A 23,236-nucleotide genomic window follows, 5' to 3' on the forward strand; every position below is an offset into this window, starting at 1 on the left:
GCGGCAACCCTGTTTGGAGATGTGGACACACTAATAATAAAGGATTACTCAAACATATGTGAAGGAAACAAAACACAACTTCAAGTATGTTTTTGGGGGAACGTAACAACATTCTAACATGACTTAAAGCTGTTTTGTGTAATATTGGCCCTTTAAACCTAAAACATCTCTCTTTTTCAGTAGTGAAGCTTTAAGCTTGTAGTGCTGTAATAATGTGACTGTATGTAAATCTGCTATGGTTTTTAAAAGCAGTTTGATAGATCCATTATGGAGCTGAATGCCTTGATATTTGCCCTGAGTGACGTTAGTGGGCAGAAACTTGGTGACTGAACCCGTTAAACTCTGCATATTAACAATAACATCTCCACACAATATTACAGATGTTGCGATGTCTTGGGTAAGGCACGTTTTGTAGATGAGTCTGATTTTTGTCTTGTTGTCCACAGATGACCGCAGAGGCCATCCTGCGTCTGATGACTGACCCTGTGCTGCCCTTCTTCACCCTGGACATTGTGCTGGACATCCAGAACAAACTCAGAGGTCAGACGATTCATTTTCAGTAAAGTGACATACGGTAGTCAGATTTGTAAGAACGAAGAATGAAATAATACACCTTCATCCATCCATCAACCAGGTCCAAACACAAGACTGAATACCTGATTCAGTCCTCGCTCCAACATACGTTCCAACAGTGTTTGAGGTTTTTGTTTGTTTGTTCTTTTAATAATTAAAGAGAGAAAAGTTTAAAGAAGCAAGGGGAAGAGGGGAAGGGCATCAGTCAGTTTTTATTGGGAAATACGGTGATGTAGCCATTAGTGACAAAAAGAAGAGCCGAGTGAAAACATGTTTATCCCTCAGTGGTCATGAGATGATGGTCGGAAGAAATGTAAATACTATGAGCTACAAGGAAGTGACAAACAGAGCTGGTTTTAGGGTCCAGAAAATGTTTGCAGCCAGTGAAAAGCACCAACATATAAACCAAATTTTGTATCATCTTTATTTGTCACTATACAGCCTTGATCAGTGTCCATCAACTATTTATTTCCAAAGCTAAAGGTACAGTATGTATGTAACTTTTTGGAGATGGCACATCACCTGCATGATGCTGCGGAAACAGAATGTTAAAACCACACTTTGGAACATTCTCCAATGGCACTGATACATTTTATGCCATACTATCGATGTTTATTAGCCTGATTCATCTGCCAGTTTCACCTTAGAAACCATCTGACCCCGCGGCATTAGATTAATTTGCTCGATGGTAGGCAGGTACTTTTTTTATTTAATCAGTCGCTGCTATTTGGTCGTGACGTATGTAATGCGCCTCTAATGGGGCTTAATATGCCAGTATATGGTATATTAAGCTTTTCCCAAATCCCACTGGAAGAAGGGCAATAACGTCTTTCCCCTTGATAAAATTCACCAAACATTCTCTTTGTTCCGGTTTTAAATCCTCAATCTCGAGAATCATTGACAACACAGAATATATGGCTCTTCACTGATTGGCTGGTGCCCGAACCCGCACTTCCAGGGTTTTTGCGAACCGTCTAGTGTATTCTGATTGCTGACCAAGTCACTGGAGAGAAATTAAATTGAGCGAAGGCACGAGGTGGTGCCAGCCTGGCTAGATGTTTATAGCCACAGGACTAACATTTCCATTGAAACAAGCAGGAGCAGGCCCTTGTTCAGTCTACGAATTAGGTTTGTGGAGATGCAAGCCCCCCCCCCCAAAAAAAGCAAAAAAATGATTTTATTGTGGCCTAGTTTGGTCTTAAAGGTTACATACTGTGGCTTTAAAAACACACACAGACATATGCAACATGTGAGACAGAGCCCCAAGCTGATCCTGGACCATTATGATAAAATTCCAAACTTTTTCACATTGGATTGATTTTTTTCCATTTTAAAAATGTGAAGAAAAGACAAAAAAAAAAAAACATTTTATAATTTTAAATGGTTTGCAGTGGTTCAAAGTTTAGTTTCTTCTCAAAGCTGTGCAAAGGTTGGCGTGAGGGTAAGATCCAGGTACAAGAAGCTAACAGAAAAAGCGGCTCCTCTTCACATGTGCTCGGGCTACAGTTGTTGCCCTCAGCTCACTGTGGTCCCTGCGCTGGTGGGTTAGCGCTGCTTCATTAGCACATCGATCTCTCTGCCTCATTATTTCAGCACACATGACCTCCCCGCTTTTGTGAAAATCAGATCCTCCTGCTCTGGTCTGCTCCACCGCTGGGCTTCTCCACTCCGGGACATGGACGAACATCAATTTACCGCACAAGATCTGAAAAAGTTTCACAAAATTTGGCAAATTTAACTTTTAGTTAGAAATTTCACTGTGTACCTTAGTAAAATAAACCACAAAACTAATCGTGCGTGCAGGCCCTGATTCATCCAAAATTATCTACAAAGGAAAGTTTTGACTTAAAGGTATAGATGCATTGATATCGATACTGGCAGCGAATATCGGTGCAGATTCTGAAAAATGTGCTGGATTGAGCTTTGTAGTGGTTGTAATGGGTGTGGTACACGGGGGTACGCCGTCCACCCACTTCTCCCAATGCGAGATATAAAAAAAAATAACAAATATAAATAAAAGAGCTACAACTTCAATGTCAAACCGGAGCTACTGGCAATGGTGAAAACAACCTGCATAGACTCATGAAATCTGCAGTACTGTCCTTTAGTGAACTGCTACATGAGGGACCAGGACTGAACCAGGACTGAACCGGGACTGAACCGGGACTGAACCAGGACTAAACCAAGTCTAAACAGGGTCTAAACCAGGACTAAACCAGGACTGAGTGTCAGGACAGGCCTGGACGTTCGCCCGTGTAGACTGTCGGGTGACCGCAGGTGAAAGGACCGGCGCAGAGCTCCACGCCCCCCGGGGTGAAGCGCAGTCGTCACCTGATCGCACTTTGCGGACACTCTGCTCCATGGGCTCAAGATTCTTTCTCTCACTCTCAAGTCCAAGATTAGTCCAGGTTTAGTCCTGCTTAAGACCTGGTTTAGACCTGGTCTAGACTTGGTTTAGACCTGGTTCAGTTCCTGGTTCAGTCCTGGTTTAGTCCTGGTTTAGATTTCATTTAATCCTGGTGTCGTCCTGGTGTAGTCCTGCTGTAGTCCTGGTTTAGTCCTGGTTCTATCCTGGTTCAGTTCTGGTTCAGTTCTGGTTCAGTTCTGGTTTAGTCCTGATTTAGTCCTGGTTTAGACCTGGTTTAGTCCTGGTTCAGTTTTGGTTTAGTCCTGGTTTAGTCCTGTTTTAGTCCTGTTTTAGTCCCTGTTCAGTCCTGGTTCAGTTCTAGTTTAGTCCTGGATTAGACCTGGTTTAGTCCTGGTTCATGTGTTGTAGTCTATGATTTATAATCTGTAGATTATGAACAAGTGATGGACACAGAAGCTCAAAATACAAACTCGGGGAAAAAACGAAAATAATTATTATTCACCTCTTGAGAAGTGTAACGTCGGTTGACCGTGAGCGGCTTGGGGTTCAGTGAGCAAGGTAAAAAACAAATCCAGACACAGACCGGTACTTGTGGTCCACAGTTTACTTTTGTTTTTTCAATGATTACAAAAGTGCAAGTGCAAAAGGTGCAGGGTGCAAAACGGAGGCAGGCAGCAGTTTCCTCTCCAGCAGCAGAACACAGACTGATCTTGAAGGCGCCTTTTATGCCGGTCCTACTGATTGGATAAAACCACTATGCTAAAACAGGGATGGTTAAAATTATCATTAGCATAAAATTAAAACCTAAACCTCCATAAAACAACCCAAAACCCAGATAACTATTAAAACCACCAACTATATACATAAAACCATAAAACCATTACACCAATTAAATGTTAAAACCCATAAACCAATAAAACACCTAACCTAAAACCCCTGTACAAAATGTTACACGTGGTCCAGCCCGGAACCATAAAAGAGGGAGCTCGTTTCCGGGGGACTCTTTTCACACCTGGACAGAAGATAAAAAGGGGAGGTAAGTAAAAGCAGATCCACCATTTATTAAAACACAATAAAATACACTAAACACATCAACACTTAAAACATTCTAAAACAGATATTGCACCATATTTATTGCACAAAGTCAATTTAAAATGTAATTTGTTATTGTCTCCCTTTTCCTCCAGGGACAAGTAACTTCCAATTAAAGTGCTGTGCCTCAGGAATAAAAAATGGTTAAAGGAAAGCCAATAAATATTTTTTAAAACCAATTGTGTGCAATTTATTTTGTGATGTGCAGATATGTTAAAAGTGCTGTGTGCAAGGAAAGTGTAGTGTTTTAAAGTGCTCTAGTGAAGGGTGAAGGTGCTAAGTGTGGTTCTGGGGTAACAAACCAGCCTGTTTGTTACAAGAAGTTGTAAATTTAAACGGGAGCATCTCATCCATATTTTCCATAGAATTTGTCCTCGGCAAATAATCTCACCAGGTCCACAAAAGAACACTTTTAATCCAGTTTGAAAAATCCTGTAGTGTGTCGCGGCCTTTAGACAAACTTTATTGATCCACAGGGGAAATTACTTGGACATAGTGGCTCACACATCACAATAGCAAAGAGCAGGAATATAAATGCAATAATAATGAATTTATAAAATACATAGCAAAAATGAAATAAAAATATAGTAATGTTGTAGGGAGTATTATCTGTTACATAAGGGTGAGTTGTTGTACAGTTGTAGGGACTGTTGTCTGTTACATAGTCCCGCTCCTGCTCACACCCGCATTGTTCAGTCCTTCTCCCGCCCACGCCCGCAAATAATTGTAATTTTCAGTCCTGCTCCCCCCCGCATCTGTGATATTTTGTCCCGCTCCGGCCCGCAAATCCCGCAAGATGTGAACATTCACTTTCTTAATCTCTATCAAATCTGGAAAAGCGGAAAGGAATTGTCTAAAATGTACACAAGATTAGACCACATCTGCAAATTTAAAGCTTAAAATGCTTTTATTAATGCCAAATAAGATTAGCCTGATTCATCAACTGGTTTCACTTCGTACAAACCGTCTGACTTCGCAGTGTTAAAATTTGTTTGCTCAACAGTAGGCGGGTACTTTCTATCATTTAACCAATCGCTGCTATTTGGTCGTGACGCATGTAATGGTATATTAAGCTTTTCCCAAATCCCATTGGAAGAAGGGCAATCACATCTTTCCTCTTGATGAAATTCACCAAACATTCTCTATGTTCCGGCTTTAAATCCTCGATCTCGGGAATTGTTGACGACACTGAATATATGGTTCTTCGCTGATTGGCTGGTGCCCGAACTTGCACTTCAGGGGTTTTTGTGAATCGTCTATTGTATTTTGATTCCTGACTTAGTTGCTGGAGAGAAATGAAATTGAGTGGAGGCACTAGGCGGCACCAGCCTGGCTAAAATAAAATATCCAGCAGAAGCTTTCAAAATGTGTCCCGTACTGCACTATTTTGCATCTGGTCCTGCTGGTGTACAGGGCTCTACTCTGAACTGAGGTCTACGCATTATTAATCTGAGATGGCTCTCACTGAAAAAGATCAGAAAACTCAGAAGGTCATGACGACTGTTTGAATCTGATTTGTCGAAGCATCACAACAGCGGAACAAGCTGAAAAATCTAACTTTAGTTACATTCAGTTAAGAGAAAAGCACAGACATCTCCTCTGTCCACAAATGCACAAAGCTCTTCTAAAATAGTTTGGATTGATTCTAAAATTGACTGAAGTACATCTGTCAGCATTGCCATGTTTGCTTTGGTTCGTTTGGGCACTTCACCTTTGGGCAGGCGCACTCCAAGATTGATTCTGGTGTCTTTTGTGATATATTTTTTTCCCCTTTTTTTTTTTTTTCCCATAATCATTTGCAAGACTATTCCAAGCAAAGCAATAACATCAGGTTGGCAAATACCGACTCCAGAAAAGTTACAAAGTGCACCTTTAACTACATATGTGCCTTTTACTTTCATGGGTTAGAAAATTGAATAAAATCAGACACTTTTTGAATCAGACACAATTGAATAAAATCAGACTTAATTTTTTCCGAAGCGCCCAATTCTCAAACCAACCAAAACACATAATCAGATCGAGTAATCCAATTTTAAACTCCTGATCACCACATTTCTTCGTCTCCTTCCTCCTCGTGTAGTTTAGCAGCTTGTTCAGCCCTCATCATGCTGGTAGTTGCATATGTAGGAGCTTTTTAGTCAAGGTCTGGCTGCAGCCCTGAGAGCACATTAGCATAGGCCGATAGTGAGGCTTTAGTATGCAGCAGCAGAGCCAGTCTAAGCCCTGTCCTTCAATACAAATGTAACCTTCACCGGCGCTGGCAAAACAAAAGATTTAGGCCTAATTTGTCCATGAAGAACGATCAATGAACCACGTGTCGCTGGCTATAAGAAACAAAACATGAAAACAACATTGACATGCAAAACATAAATGTGTTTTTATTATCTAGAAAGTTGGAGGACTGCCATCTAGGGATGTACTTTGAAATTATAATTGTTTAGTAATTTAAGTATATTAAAGGCGCCACATGTAACTTTTCTGATGAGTTTGATATCTGCTTGTTTTTGCTTTAACTTGAATATTCCACAGCATGGCATTAAAGGGCTTATATTACACTATTTTCTGATCAATTTTATAATGTTGTTTCCTCATGAAAAACATATGTTTTGTTTCATTCACACGTTTTACACACAAATCTTGCAATTAGGCTTTATTCTCTTAAACAGAAGACACTCTATTCCACCTTGTGATGTCATGTGGTAATACAGGAAGTGCTCCATGCATCTTCATTAGAATAGTTTGGATGATTTCAGCTCTTGAACTGACAACTTACACTGAACAAAAGGTAAAAGTTAGCTGTTAACTTCAATACTACTACTTCATGATATCACAAGGTGGAAAGGAGCATTTTGAGCTTTGGAGATTTAGACAGACTAATAATAAAGGATTACTCAAACATGTTTGAATGCTGAATGTTTTTGATGAGGTAACAACATCATAACTTGGTTTAAAGCTCACAAGTCAATGTCAACCTTTAAACATATCTAAATACTTGTCAGATCTGTGGTGAAATAACCTCATTCATAGTGAGAATTCTCATTCCAAGATAAACACTACCAGTCAAAAGTTTTAGAACTCCAGACTTTTTCCAGTTTTTTACTGTTTACTGTTGACCAAAACATATTCTGGACTTTTAATTCATGAAAGTGTCCACCTTTGGCAGATATAACAGCTGAACACACTCGTGGCTCATTCTTTTTTACAACAGAAATCAAATATTCTTCAGAAAGTTCTTCCCAAGTCTGTTGCAGAAGTTCCCATAAATGTGTGGCACTTGTAGGTTGTTTGACTTTCACTCTTCTGTCCAGTTCATCCCAAAGCAGCTCGATGGGGTTTAAGTCTGGAGACTGTGCTGGACACTCCATGTTTTCACCATCTTGTTCTTTTTTCCTGAGGTAGTTTTGGCAGAGCTTGGACTTGTGTTTTGTTTTCTTTTATTTTTTTTTTACCTCTGGCTGCTCAGGACTTACTTTTGTACCATTTTGTACCATTCAAGCTCTTCATTTTCAAAATGATTGGTATTCTAAAACTTTTACATGTACACTGTACACTTTTACAAATGGAGAAATGCATGGTGGCGGACTACTAAAAAAAAAAGTTTCATAGTGCACCTTTAAAATATATTTTTTATTTTATTTATTTGTTTATTTTGCCTCATTGTCTGAGATGTTTTTGCTTTGCCTTGATTCTTCAACTGTATGGCATTAAACATAGAGGAAAAAACTTGTGGTGATGCTCCAAAGCTAAGTTACAGGTCAGATCTTTGTAGAGGTGAGCCTCTTGCACCAGAAATTAACTAAATGCAAGATACATACTGTAAGTTTAGATGCATATTGTGGAACATTCCTAACAAAGCACTAACATTTCCAGACAAGCTTGTGGTAGACCCCAATCACAAATATTAAATTGTACACCTTTAACAAAAATGGACATCCATAAAAAAATGTAAAATCTGTATGTTTCCAGATAAGTCCTCTGTCCCTCCTGCCCTGCTCTCTGCCGCCTCCTCGCTCAGGGACCACGCAGCGTTCTTCCAGTCTGAGGTCATGCGCCCGGCCAACGACCCCAAAGAGAGAGACCCTGCCCACGTACGCATGCTCAACGATGTGCTGAGGGACGTGGAGAAGAGCTTCATCCTGCCCAGCGCTCCTCCAGGGATCTACAGGTCTGTCATATTCAAGTGTAACATTTAGTAAGGCAGGGGAACAGGTTGTGTTTTTTTTATTGGAGAAACACATGAAATTCTGTATTTAAATTTGCAAGTTAAGTTTCCCTCCATTTTCTTCCACTTTATCTGGGGCCGGGTAAAGGAGGCAGCAGTCTGAGCAGGGACACCTACACTTCCCTGAGCATGTCCTTCAGCTCCTTTGGGTGTCTGGGACACATCCCCAGGGACGTAACTAGAACAGATGCCTGAGTCACCTCAGCTGGCTTTTTCTCACACGAAGGAGCATTGGCTCTGAGCTCCTCCTCGTCCTGTCTCTAAGGGAAACCTCAAGATACTTGAACTCCTTACACTTGAGGAGGGACTCTCCATCCATATGGAGAGGCCAAGATACCCTTTTTTAGTCAAGAACCATAGATTCTAATTTGGATTTTCATCCCAGCTGCTCCTGCTCCAGTCATATAGGTACCAGACAGCACTTACCAAAGGCCCCATACTCCCAGAGCACCCTCCACAGGACACCACGAAGGACACAGTCCTTCTCCAGATCCTCAAAGCACATGTGGACTGGTGGGACAAACTCCCATGAACCCTTGAGATTGTTCATGATGGAGTTGGAGAGCATAGAGCTGGTCCAGTGTTTTGCGACTGGAATGGAAACGACACTGCTCCTCCTCAGTCTGAGGTTCGACTATTAAGTCAGATTCTCCTCTCCAGTACCCTGGAATAGACCTTACCGGGGAGTCAGGAGTGTGATTCTTCTGTACTTGGAACACACCCTCCCCCTTCATAAACAGAGAGACCACCTGCCAGTCCAGTACTGACTGCAAAAGCAGCGGTACACTTGGCCTGCTGATACCTGTCATCTTCTTGAGCAGTCTTTTTCTTTTATGTTTTTTTATTTTTATTTTTTTATTTAGGCAGCTAGAGTATTCAATCGAAAATCCAAAATATGATGTAATTATCTAAGTGCAGTGCTTTAAGACCTCTTAATATTCACATCCATTTCATCACAAAAAGACACTAACACTGACAAACCAGCAAACTTTATAAAGGACCATTACCTCCCTTATGTTTAAATATTATCCTTTTCCTGTTTTTCTTCAATACTATCACAACAAAAACTTATATTTATTTGGGAGCTGCCACACAAGTTTAGCCTGGACTGTATTAGGATGTCCCCTGATAACAAACAATGTCTTCAAACTGATGTGATTGGACAGTCATTTTGCATTATTCATAAGATCCAGTGCTCCGTAGCCTCAGCGGAGTTTGTTATTGAATAAAACATTGATTAGAGCCAAATAAAAGCTACGCGTTTGCTAAAGATGAGAGAGGTGCGCCAACGTAAGGCCCAGTTTGGGGCATATTCTAATGATGGATGAGGAGAGAGGAAGTGTACGCACAACACATCAATCACACTATAAGGAGACGGGCTATCTGTGAATACATAAATATCAATAGGATTTTCGAAGTTGCTGATACACTTTTGGCAAGACTTTTGCTCTTGTTTCTGACTTTAAGACAGTTGTATATAGGTTATGTTGTTTCTTTGAGGATAGTATCTCGTACTACAAAAATAAATTACTTAAAAAGGTTCATTATGTGATTTTTCTGGTAGGGGTTCCATGACTTATCTATGGAGATATCATTGTTTAGCTTGGAACGTTTCACAGAATGGCTTTAAAGAAAACATTTTTGGTTTGAGTGTGCTATATAGTTATAATCTATGACATCAGTGGATCATTAAGTTAGAATTTGTACATTTGAAATCGCAAAATTCATTTAAAACAACCAAATTTAAGAAACAAATCTGCTGACTTCTGCTTTAAAAAACTGTAGAGTCCACTGGGAGCTGATGTTGGTGTAAACTTCATTACTACAAAGAGCTGTGAAGTTGTCGGCACCTCCTATGGATAGCTGTAGATCATGATTACAAGTGGCAAATGCTTTTTTTTTTATTTGCCAAAATGACTACGCAGTGCTGCTGGATCCTACGTGTATCACCAATTAAGAAGATAAAATTGGAGAACGAGAAATTAAAGATTACTCACTCCAAATTCAACTTCGAGAGGGGAAATGAGAAGGGGAAACAACTACAACGATGTGATTAAAAGCTTTGAAGATTTGACTTTGCATAATAGGCCTGCTTTAAACCTGTGAATCACCATGGAGACAATTTTTTTTTTTTTTTTTTTTTTTTTTTTTTGAAGAAATTTTAACAATGAGCTATATATGCTCTATGTATAATGCCTTTCTGTGGAACATTTCAGACAAATTTCTATGGTGACAAGCATGTGGTGTACCTTTCACCATGAAAGTTATGCAGTGCACTTCTAAAAATGTATATGTTCAACTAACTGTTAAAAATTAAAAGCTAATATAATTTTAGAGATTAATTTAAAACCATAATTCATACCCATACCTGCTTCTCAGATCTTGGAAGCTGGGTCTGGTTGTTGTAGTTTTGACCATGACTTTTGAGCTACCTTATTTTTAGGACTGTAAGTCGCTCCGGAGTATCCAGTCGCACCAGCCAAAAAAGCGTAATGAAGAAGAAAAACATATATATAAGTCACACCAGACTATAAGTCACACTTTTTTGGGGAAATTAGTTTTATAAAATCAGAGACCAAGAACCAACATTTCATCTTGAAAGGCAAGTTATAGTAATAACAATAGAACAGAGAACAACAGACTGTTAACGTCACATATGAACAGTTCTTCAGATAAACTATAGCATAAACAACAGAACAGAACAAGTTTATCAAACTCTCCATCTCACTTCAAATCACTAAATCCATTGAATTCTTCATCCTTGGAGCAACTCCGCGACCTCCGGAGGTAAACGGAGCACCGCTTCCTCTTCTGTGTAGCTGTCGTCAGACTCAGCATCAGTTCCAATTAGAATTATTATTAGCTTTTCTGAATCCCGACAGGATGGTTTCGGTTGTCACTGAAGTCCAGACTTTGTCGATCCATCCAATGACTCCCAAGAAAGTTGCATGGCGCCCCCACCTGGCAACCATAAAGCTTTGTTCTCCATCCCCACTTTCCGCCAGTCCCTCACAAGTTTCTCGCTCACTCCAAACTTTCTTTCTGCTGCTCGATTACCATTTTCAGCTGAATATTTCACTACTTGCAGCAGGACAGAGGCTCTTTCTGCAGAAGTCATGCGCAGTAGAGTGAAATGACAGTGGTACAGGAGTAGGAGCAGCAGATACTGGCACACAAGCCTAGAGCGCCCTCTCACGGCTGTCAGTGTGAAAATGTTAATATATACGTCAGACTGGAGTATAAGTCGCAGGAAACAACCAAAACATGAAAAAAAGTGCGACTTATAGTCCGAAAAATACAGTATACGAAACTGTAAATTAAGTCCATAGTGTTCAGTTGGCTACACAGTATGTTGAAGTCACACTGTGTAACACTAAAGGCGACCATATTATAGTTTTTTCTCTTCTCATTTACCCTGTCGAAGTTGTATTTAGCTATAGGAAATATGTCTCACTTGTGATGATTTTTACGGTAACTTTTACGGTAAAGGGGCAGGCGAGAATAGGCTCCCACTGCACTCGGCAATTTTCCAACCCAGACATCAGTGGGTGTTGATTCTAACTACATAGCAGACTAAATCGTGATGTGTCTTCTTTTATACAAGGATATTTGCATTATTAATGTTGACAAGCGAAGTCAAATGATACATGATATGATCCATTGTGCTTTTGCAAAATAACACCGAGGTCTACACCACAATCTCTTTACAGATGGCAGACTTCTATTGACAAACATCCATTATATGTGTGTTTGAAAATTGGCGACAAACCCATTAATCTAATCGTGTTTTTGTATTATTGTTATGGCGACATGTTGTCTCGCTCCTGTCTGCTCCTGTCTGCGCCTGTCCTGATTGGTGCAGAATGGATGTCCCCAGTCTTTGGGCTTATTCACACTTTATGGCGGTAATAGACACGTTAATTGTCCTCCGCTCCCATTAGCATCTGAGCTAGAATTAGCTGCTCCATCATGCTCAAAAAACATTAGCCGTAATGGCAGCCATTTATAAAGAGTTAGCGTTCAGTGGCAGGACCAGGCCATTAGACTAAGAGCACCACACCTCTTTACTTCACATTTTAAGGACTTCTGAAAGAAACCAGGAGAGCTCATGATAGAGGCCTCCATTCTGTGCTGGTTAAAAAGAACTGCCATTTGGTTTAATTTATATTTCAATTGTGTAATAAATAGCTCAGAGCAATAAAATAACACCAAGAAATGTAGATATTTATGTATTTAGCAAGGACAATGAAGTCAAACATAATTAAAGCTGGAAAGTGATCTGATGCACTAACTTACCAAATGTACAAATCAAATATATCTCCTATTCATTATGAGTCTAAAGCCAATTTATTCCTAATTAGAAATAAGAAACATTGCACACGATGGCCTTGTTATTTATGTTATAATTTGGTGTTTTCGTTCTCAAGATAAAATCCAATCAGAAATGCTGAAATTCAGTTGGTTTGAACCTAAAATGCCTCTCTCTGATCTGAATGGTCACTACCTAAACCCTGAGACAGGCTGGCGCCACCTAGTGCCTCAGCTCAATTTCATCTCTCTCCAGCGACTAGGTCAGGAATCAAAATACACTAGATGGTTCGCAAAAACCCTGGAAGTGCAAGTTCGGGCACCAGCCAATCAGCAAAGCCATATTTTCAGCGCAGTCAACGATTCCCGAGATCGAGGATTTAAAGCTGGAACAAAGAGAATGTTTGGTGAATTTTATCAAGGGGAAAGATGCCCTTCTTCCTACGGGATTTGGGAAAATACCAGTTAATATACCAGTTAGCCCTGTTAGTGGCGCATTACATACATGACTACCAAATAGCAGCGATTGGTTAAATGATAAGAAGTACCCGCCTACCGTAGAGCAAATGAATTCTAACACTGCGAGGTCAGACAATTTGTATGAAGTGAAACGAAGTAAAACTGGCTTATGAATCAGGCTAATAAATCTACACCTACAGTCAATCATGAGTCAGTGCTAGTGCAGCCTCTGCAGCTCAGGGAGGGAAATCTGGAGGTTCTGAACTTTCACATGAGCCCTGTTCTGTCCATTACTGAGAATGAGACAAACTCGTATGTGTTACACTGGCAACACAGGTTCTGTTGTGATTGAAACAAACTACGTACAGTTCCTTTAATGTTTGGATGGTTTGGTGAATTGCCAGTCAAGAAATGTACAGTTTGAAAGCACAAAGTAATAGTGCTATGTTTTAATATAAACCATGGTCTCTTCCACTACTGATGTTTTTGGAAAAGCTGCACACAGCCTCGTACTGATATAAGCGTACACATGCAGACATAAATGGTTAATTACTAGAGGTGTAATGATATTCAAGTCTCATGATATGATATCATCACGGTATGAACCTCACGATACGATATTTATTGCGATATTGTGGGGAAGCTCACGATATGGTGGGGAGGCTCACGATTAGGGATGTAACAATATCCAAATCTCTCGGTACAATATTTTCACGATATACATCTCCCAGTATGATATTTATTGCAATATTTTGTGGCAAAACAGCTAAAACTGTTAGTATGCTACTTTTTCCTCTTAAAAGGCCTTGACAAGACTTAATCCAAAGAACTAAGACCTAAAAGTGCTTATGACTTCTTTCTTCATGTTGTCTGCACTGAAATGGAGCAAGGGATCATGGTCTATGTAGTTCCCTCTGTCTTTTTTTTTTAGCTGTTGCTGCACCATAAGTCTTCATTTAAGCAAAGAGACTTGTAATTCAATATATTGTGATGGTCCACGATATTATTGTGAGAACTTTGACGATACGATATCACGATATTTCAGTTATTGTTACATGTTATTGCAGTTATTGCTCATCAGTTATTGCTCACATGTTTCTCAAGTGAACTCATTTAAGTAGGATTTGTGCCGCTTGATGAACCTAAACAAAAATTCCACTGTTAAATTGTAATTGTGGCTTTTGTCTTGATTAGTCTCTCATAATGTTTTAAGACATGTCAGTCATGTGGTTGTTAACATTCACCCTAGTTGCTATGCTATGTCACAAATACTGTTGCTTGTGGCAGTGTTTGTTTTTACGCTTGTGTGATTTTCAGTCATAAAAACAGCCTTGATTTTGCATTGATGGGAGGCAAACACTAATTAGAGCATTGGAGCCCACGTATAGTAGTGTATCAGGCTTTACACTGCGCTGGAAGGGTCAATATCAAGACATGTTAAAAAGTACTCAGGAAATGTCCTCATAGTTCAGCACTGACAGTTCAAATGCACTTTAACCTGCAGATACAGAACACATACACGATTTTCTAGCTGCAGCACTGATTCATGATGCATGGCTGCAGGTGCTGGGGTTTAAGTAGCGGCCATTCAGATCAGAGAATACTTCAAGGGCCTGTTTACACGAGAATGCTTGCAGGTGAAAAATGACAGAATATTTTATTGGAAATGCCTTTCGTTTAGACCAGACATGTCAAACTCAGGCCCGGGGACCAAATTTGGCCCTCAATTTAATAATATTTGGCCTGCAAGATCATATCAAGTATGTCTTAGAGCTGCCCACTGGCTACATATAGGCTTTAGAGACATTATTTATTTAAAATGTTTTTTTTTTTTGTTTTTTTTTTATTATGCTTGTTCTGGATTCAGTGTTTAAGCTAAATTATTATTGTATTTATATTATACATTTATTTTAATAAGAAAAGGTTTAAAAAAAAAAGAGAACTTTGCACATCAGTTACTTGAGACAGGTGCATTGGAGGAGAGGGAGCAGCCCAAGAACATGGAGAAAAATCTGTTACAGCCACAGGCCTCCAGATCCTCCTCTGGCCATATCTGCCTAGATCCATGTGTGTGTGTGTGTTTGCAAGCCTCCATATACAGACCCCCGCTGTGATGCTGTGATTGGAGGAATCGTTTTAAGATGGCATCTGGAGCCCTCTCGCTGATTGGTGGAACCTGAAACACCTGGCCAATCCCGGGTCTACACCTGGAGCTCCGGGCCTATAAAAGGACCCGCCCCCTGCCACTCATGGCAGCTGTTCTGTTTGTGGACTTGCTTGCCACCTTTGTGTCTCTTGTGGTGTGTTTTGTCGAGACACTAGAGTCCTGGTGACTTAGACTGGTTTTTGTTTTTGTGTTTCATTTAGTATACCCTGTTTTGGTTAGCCTATTTTTCCTTATACTGTTAGCCACTCTGTTGTTAATTCTTGTAAAAATCATTGTTTTTTTAGTTTTACCTTACAATTCTGTTAAATAAATCACAACTTTAGTTTTACCATTTTACAATCTTGGTTATTTTGTTACTTCCCCCTGTCCCTAGCAGAGCTGGGTCATAACAAAATCCCACACACCTTCTTGCAGATTGGGAGATTTTGTCCTTATAAATCTCACAATTTCCAAGTAAGACGGTGTGCAGGATTTTTCTCTATGTAATAAGAAAAGGTTTAATATTACATATCTCGAAAGAAGAGAAAACATGCAGATGTTGTTGAAATTTCTCAATAAATATTTAGTTTGGCCCACAACTTAGTCCCAGTTTTTAATTTTTGGCCCTCTGTGAATTTGAGTTTGCCATTCCTGGTTTAGACAGTAATGGCTTTTTTTTTTTTTTAAACGCAAAAATCTGAACCCACCCTCCAGAGTGGAAAAATTTTAAAACACTCCACCGTAGTGTTTTCATCTACACTGCCCAAGACGCAAAACTCTGGTCAGATCTGGTCACGTCGCGTACGAGTTTACGTCACATACCGTATTTTATGGGCTATTAGGTGCTCTGGATTATAAGACGCATTGTCATTAAATGGTCTATTTTCGAACTTTTTTCACAGATAAACTGCACCAGATTTTAAACGAAACACAACAGTTCGATGGGTCAGTGGGACTTTGTTTGGCGCGTTCACTGTGACTTTCGGATTTGTTCAGTTGTAGGGAGGGTGCTGTCTGGGACCGCTGGATTGTCGGCGTGTTCGCAGTGACTCAGTTGTTCAGTTGTGGCTCAGAAAGGCACATTGGACTCGCTTTTTTGGTTCGTTCCTCCGTTCAATTCCGCGTCAGCGTGGAGTGATGAGTGTGGCTGCGGGTGTTTGTTTCACTGTGCGGTCGCTGTCTGCTCCGTGTGTGTTTGCGTGCGCTGTGAGTGGTGCGGCTTTGTAGTTTACTGAAGTCGTGCTGGGACACCTGAGTGGATTCGTGTATAGGGCGCTCTGGCTTGCGATCATTTTTTGATGGAGCTAGAGGCTTAAGAGCGAGTCTAATAGCCTGGAAAATACGGAACATACAATACACAGAAACCTGCATACCCAATCGAATTCCACACACTTTTGCGTCACCATATGCACGCAGATTTCCTCTCGAAAACACTTGTCTAAATGCGGAATAAAAAGTGAAGACGCGATGCCACTTTTGCGTTTTCTGTTCAGACTGTCATCATTTAAATGTAGCCTTAAATCAAGTCTTGAGAGACCAAAACACCAAATTACAACATAACATTTTCTGCACTTTGTTTATTAAGATCTGCCATAACAAGTGAATCCCCCCGTGTGACATCAGTAAAGTTCTGTTTCATCTCTTATCTTCTCCATGTGCTCAGACGTTCACAGGCTTTTGATTTAAACAAACCCTTCACAGATATTGTTCTTATAACCACTGTTTTTGAACTCAAGTGCGTGCTGAAGGTTGTACAGTGTCCCGGCAGATGAAGAATCACTCCATTTAGCTCATAAGCCTCTGCACAAACAGAAATCAATGCAGTCGAGCTCAGAGAGAGAGACTGCTGAGGTCCCGAGCCTTACAAATGACTCTGAGCTGTCTCTGGCGTCTATAGAAGTATGTACGGGTTGATAGTTTGCAGTTATATTATGCTGGGGGTGTTCTACGTGTGTCTCTAGTGGTGGAATGTTTAGGTGTTACCGAGGAGATACATTAGGAAACATTGTCAAATAAGTTTTAAGGGGCTTATTTTATGCCATTTTCTGATCTGTGTTATAATATTGTTTTCTCGTCACAAACAGACCTGGAGTTGTGTTTTCTTTTATTCATTTGTTAGACACACAAACCTGTATATTGAGGCTGAGCTCTTCTCTCAGACAGAAAACACTCAGTCCCACTTTGTGATGCAGTATGTATACACCTTCACTAGAATAATTTTTATCATTTCAGCCCTGGAAGTTGCGATCTCTATTGAAGTAAAAGTAAAAGGAAGAAGATCACTTGAAAACGGCCGCTTCATGACATCACAACGTGGAACAGAGTATTCTGAGCTTTAGGGATATAAACTAAATCAGTGGTGACCAAACTTTTTTCATCAAGGGCCACATATCTAAACACAGACGAAGCACAGGCTGATCGAGGGCCATCAACTGGTGCTCAGTACAGTGAAGAATTGAAATATGTCCATGTTTAACACGTTAGAATGAGCCATCAGTCTTTATTCATGCTAAGATCCTTAAAACCACACACTAAATACTGAATATTAGTTTTAGATGTTTGAAAACTTGCAGTAAAAAGTTCATTTTTAATTGATGCAAGGTAATTTGGGCCAATTCACCTGGGGGCCAAGAAAAATGTGTCTGAGGGCTGGATTTGGCCCATGGGTCATAGTTTGGACATGCCTGGACTAAATAAAGAAAAAAACAAACAAACAAAACAAAAAAACATCGCCACTGCGCATTGCCCAGACATTCAGTGGGCACATCCAATTCTTGCAGTGCACTTTGAAGGGTCCATCACGGGTGCTTGCTTTTTTTTTTTTGCTCAGGGAGTTGGGGGGGTATCACCATTGGAGGAGGTAACAACATAATAACACGGCTCACAAGAGTCAATTTTGTGTAATGTAGGACCTTTAAGATTTTAAGAAACAACACATTTTCAGGAGCATGAGATCAGTATGAGTTGTCTTAGTGCTGTTGAGGTGATTTTTAACAGAAATGTTGAGTGTGAGTAAGTGAAAAACTGTTGACTAGCTGTCTTGTGGCTCTAATTTAATGTGGAGAGACAGAGTTAGCATCACACCCCCAGGGACTGTTGATGACATCAGCTGTGTCAATACTTACAAACAGACAAACACTGATACATACAAGGCTCTCCGGGGTAATGTTTCATACTTTATGTTTTCAGACAGACTGTCTGAGCAGTATTGAGGACTTTGAATTATGTAACAGGGTTTGGAGACTAGACAGACTGAGGCGTCTACACATAAAATTTAAAAACATATTCTGTGGCTAAAGTTTTATTCAACCATATTACTTGATGTTATGGATAGTGTTGTCCATCCATCCATTTTATTCCATTTATCTGGGATTGGGTTAGCAGCGGGGACAGCAGTCTAAGCAGGGACTTCCAGACTTCTCCCTCCCCAGACACTTCCTCCAGTGGGGCTCCAAAGTGCTCCCAGGCCACTCGAGAGACTTAAGGCTATGTTCAGACTGAAGAGACCCAAATATGATTTTTTTTTCACCCCTAAGCGACCTGTATCTTTTATTGACAGTCTGAATGACACAGATCCGATATTTTTCAAATGCGACCCAGGCCACTTGGATACGTGCTCCTAAAACCGATACATATCCGATCTTTTAACATGTGACTTCAGTCTAAACGTCCAGGTCATATTCGTCCCACCTACACTCACAAATGTACACAAACGTTCTTCTCGCCGTACGAAAATTGTGTATCAACTCTGTGTCAGTGAAGCAGAGAAGCACACCGCAATCCCGCCACTCTTGGCTGCGACTCCGCACCCACATGTTTCTTTCTACGGATGTTGCTGCCACTGCCTCACAAAACACCATGGCCAAAAACCTCGTCCTTCTCCTTCTCAATCTCCTCCTTAAAGCAAATAAGCTGTACATGTTCTGGCTCCGGTACAACAGCAACTTTAAAATCTCTAGGTGCTCAGTGCTCACTTCCATGTTTAGGCGACTTCCATAAACACTGAGCACGCTCGCTTGGGGGTGTTTAATGTTCACACTGGAGATCACATACAAGTTGCATTTAAAGGTTGTATAGAGGATTTTCCAAGGAACGAGAAATCCAGCGACTGTTTGTCCTTTTTCAAATGTTGCGCATGCGTGAAACCACCCCCCCTCCCCTACAGCTCCTACGTAGAAACGCCTCCTCCCGCCTCCTCTTTACGCCAGAAACAGGTTTGTTTACAGCCGGTGCGCTGCACATGACTTGTAAACAACTAACTACAGTGTTGGTTAGGCAAGACGGAGAAGTGAGGAGCGGGGGGAGTGGGTGTGCGGACATCTCGTTCGCGGACGAGAAGTGAGGAGCAGGGAGAGAGGAGAGGAGAGAGGAGATTCCGTGCCCGGAGAAGTGAGGAGCAGGGGGAAGAGTGGATCGGGCAGCGGGGAGAGGAGCAGGAAAGGGGTGCAGAGAAGGGTGCGCGGAGATTCCGTGCGAATGAACTAGCTACAACACGCAGCAGCAAGCGGACTCTTTCTTTGCCTTGAAAATTACGTTTTCAGACATAGGATATCGCTTTCGTGTCCTGAAAAACGTTTGTCTAGCTCTTGGAAATAAAGTACGTTTTCATAATAAGCAGAAGTGACCTGTCCAGGAGTAATTTGGCGACCAATGCGTCAGTCTTTAGACCCTGCGTCTGCTTCAGTTGCGCCATCGCTGGAATGAATCTTCAAGAATCACCTTAGTTTGGCTTCGCTGCTTTTCCCCTTGTCTTCTTCTTTCAGCGACCTCAAAAATGGACTTTCTTTTGCGGCTAACTGCTCCTGGATTCTTGTCTGCCATTGCAACAAACTTTGTGCGAACTGCGAGGAAGATATAGGTAAAAAAAAGCCACTAAGAACTGTTGCGTTGGTGGAGTAAACAGCGTCTGTGCGTCTTGCGTCTGTGGACTGCGTGACAGTCGTACGTAAACCACGTACCGGCGGCGCGCAGGCAAGTCAGTTACGCTAGAAACGTAGGGAGTTTGATTGACAGCCTGTCAGCTAACAGATAACGAGGCAGTGTCGTTATCTATTGGCAAATGTTTAGCCCCACCACGTCCAGAGTTGATGAATTTTTATTCTCTTTTTTTTGGTCATCATAATTACAAGGCTACTGCACCTCTATAATGCTATCATTGACAACTTGAAACAAAAAAAAATCCTCCATACAACCTTTAATTGGAAATGTGAACGACCTCGCAAAAAATCGAATTTCACAAAAAAATCCAAATTGAGCATTAAGCCCTGCAGTCTGAACATAGACATAGTCCCTGCAGCGTGTCCTGGGTCTTCCCCGGGGCCTCTTCCCAGTTGGACATGCCCGGAACACTTCCCCAGAGAAACGTCCGGAACAGATGGCCAAGCCTCTTATCTTTATTAAGTGTATGTCATACTGCGGAACAATCCTGTCAAAGCAATAACATCTCCACAGAGACAAGCAGTTGGCGAACCCTCCAATAAAGTTACAATAGGGATTAGTGTAGTATTGACATTTTGCAGGGATGACTGAAATTGTCCCATGTGTTGACTATTTTCTGATCTTTTTTAATGTTGTTTCCTCATCACAAACATACCGGGAGTAGTTGTGTTTTGCTTCATTCACACATGTTTAACCCACAAATCTTGCATATTTAGGCATCAGAGTTCTTCTCTCAAACAGATAACACTGTGTTCCACCTTGTGATGTCATGTGGTAGTTAAGAAAATGCTCCACTGTGGTTTTAAACTTCATACAGCTTCCCGAGAATTATTTGGACAATCCCACCCCCTGGAATTTCCAATCTTTACTGAACCAAATGTAAAAGGAAACTAAAACACACAAAACTAATAACGCAAAATTAGCTCACAAGAATCAATTATTTTAAGTTTTATTGTTGATTCTTTGTCTTTTCCTTTCTGTAGAAACTTGCTGTACAGTCTTCCTGGGGCCCCTCAGTTCTCCATCCTGCGATTCCCCGAAGACGCCCTCCTCTCCTGTAACAACGGCAGCCACATCAGGACCCAATCCGTGACCCAGGAAGTGTCCGGGCCTTCGTCACGTGACCCGTCCTGCTCCGGATCCAGGGAGCGGGCCCTGGACCTGATCCTGGGGGCCGTTCGCTCCGCAGACAGACTCATCTGCTCTGGACAAGAGCTGTTTGAGAACTACCCGAGTGAACGCAAATAAAGGTTAAACGACGGTGGCTCCTGGTCTTCTGAAACGTGTTCTATACTCAGAAAGTTTGTCTGGTATTTCTCTAGATTTAGGAGCTGTCGTTTAAAGGTGCATTGTGTAATTTTTCGGGTACAGGGTCAGAAATGTCTCACAGTGTGGAATTAAACGTATCTATCAACCATTGATTCAAGTTTGGGTGTTTTTATAGCTCTGAAAACATGAACACCTACAGTCAGCGGGTCATCCTCTGCACAGATCTGACTCGTATCTTGGTCTGGTGGCATCTCCTGAGTGTTTCCATGGAGATACTTAAGTTTAAAACCATACTGTGAAACTTTCCAACTAAACCAATTACATTGCCATGGAGACAAAAATGTAGGTAAACATTTTCTCAGCTTCATTTGTCTTAAAGGTGCATTGTGCAACTTTTCTGGTTGGCTTTACACTACTGCATGTTATAACTTTGGGTTAGAGGTGAAAGGAATGTTCCACAGTATGGCATTAAACCTTTCTTTGAAATATTTATTCAGTTACATCTGTTTTTATTGCTAAAAAAATATGCATTCTTTCTTTAGTTTGGACTTTCCTCGTTACAGATCTGACCTATAACTTGATCCAGTGGCATCGCATGCTTGTCTCCATGGAGACAGATAAATTAAATGCCAAACTGTGGAAAATTCAGACAACGCAATATTGTTCATCATGGAGACAAGCAGTTAGGGCTGCTTGATTATTGAAAAAATCATTATCACAATTATTTTGGCCAATATAGAAATCACGATTATTTAAAGATTTTTTTTTGTTACACGATGCATTTATTCAGTTTTTCTCCAAAAAAAAAACAAGCTTTCAAATTAAAAATAAATATAGGCTACAAATATGTACCTTAGAGCAGTACTGCAAAGTATAAAACATAACATTAATAAAATATACTTTGAAATGAAATGAAATAAGGCATAGAAAAACATAAATGCATCCAAAATAAACTATATATCCAGCTGTTCTACAATCTCTAAATAATACAATCTCAAAAATAAAATAAATATACCATATTTTTCGGACTATAAGTCACTCTGGAGTATAAGTTGCACCAGCCAAAAAATGCATAATGAAGAAGAAAAAAACATAAGTCGCACCAGACTATAAGTCTCACTTTTTGGGGGAAATTTATTTTATAAGGGGTGGTTTTGGTTGTCGCTGACGTCCAGGCTTTGTCGATCCATCCAGTGACTTCCAGGAAAGTTGCATGGTGCACCCGCCCAGTTGTCGTGAAGCTGTGTTCTCCATCCTCGATTTCCACCAGTCCCTCACAAGTTTCTCGCTTCTAACTTTCTTTCTGCTGCTCGATTATCATTTTCGGCTGCATATTTCACTACTTGCAACAGAACAGCGGCTTTTTCTGCAGGAGACATGCGCAGTAGAGCAGTGACAGTGACAGTGGTACAGCAGTAATAGGAGCAGCAGATACTGACACACAAGCCTAGAGCGCCCTCTCGCAGCTGTCAGTGTGAACATTTTTAATATATAAGTCGCACTGGAGTATTATGTCGCAGGACCACCCAAACCATGAAAAAAAGTGTGACTTATAGTCCGAAAAATACGGTACTTATTTATATAAAAAATATCCCAAAATAAACTTTGTTAAGCTTTAATCGTTTCAACTCGATTATATGACTTTGGAGATTGTTTGACACACAAATCGAAGTCGTAATCAAAATCAAAAAGCAGATGGCGGACCCTCCACAAGAAAGTTACGCAATGCACTTTTAAAACAGCTTTTGAATCGACATCAGACTTAAACCAGCAAGAAGTCGGTCCAATCCATGGCTACTCTTGAGTTCCAACTTAAAGCTTGAAAAATGTTTCTAAAAAATAAATGCCAGTCGTTATGTTT

General features: G+C 40.6%; 1 protein-coding gene across 1 annotated transcript in view; it reads left to right on the forward strand.

Annotated features, from left to right (window-relative positions):
- The window catches only part of LOC129412105 (inactive N-acetylated-alpha-linked acidic dipeptidase-like protein 2), a 514,851-nt gene extending 493,497 nt beyond the window's left edge, over positions 1–21,354 (forward strand). Inside the window, exons 15-17 of the mRNA XM_055165108.1 lie at positions 447–540; positions 8,000–8,198; positions 21,090–21,354. Coding sequence (XP_055021083.1) covers positions 447–540; positions 8,000–8,198; positions 21,090–21,354 — 558 coding nt within the window. The remainder of the gene's footprint in view (positions 1–446; positions 541–7,999; positions 8,199–21,089) is intronic.
- Positions 21,355–23,236: the final 1,882 nt, after the last annotated feature.

Source organism: Boleophthalmus pectinirostris, unplaced genomic scaffold (assembly GCF_026225935.1).
Source record: "Boleophthalmus pectinirostris isolate CB_2022bp ecotype Guang Dong unplaced genomic scaffold, ASM2622593v1 HiC_scaffold_7, whole genome shotgun sequence".
Taxonomy (NCBI): domain Eukaryota; kingdom Metazoa; phylum Chordata; class Actinopteri; order Gobiiformes; family Gobiidae; genus Boleophthalmus; species Boleophthalmus pectinirostris.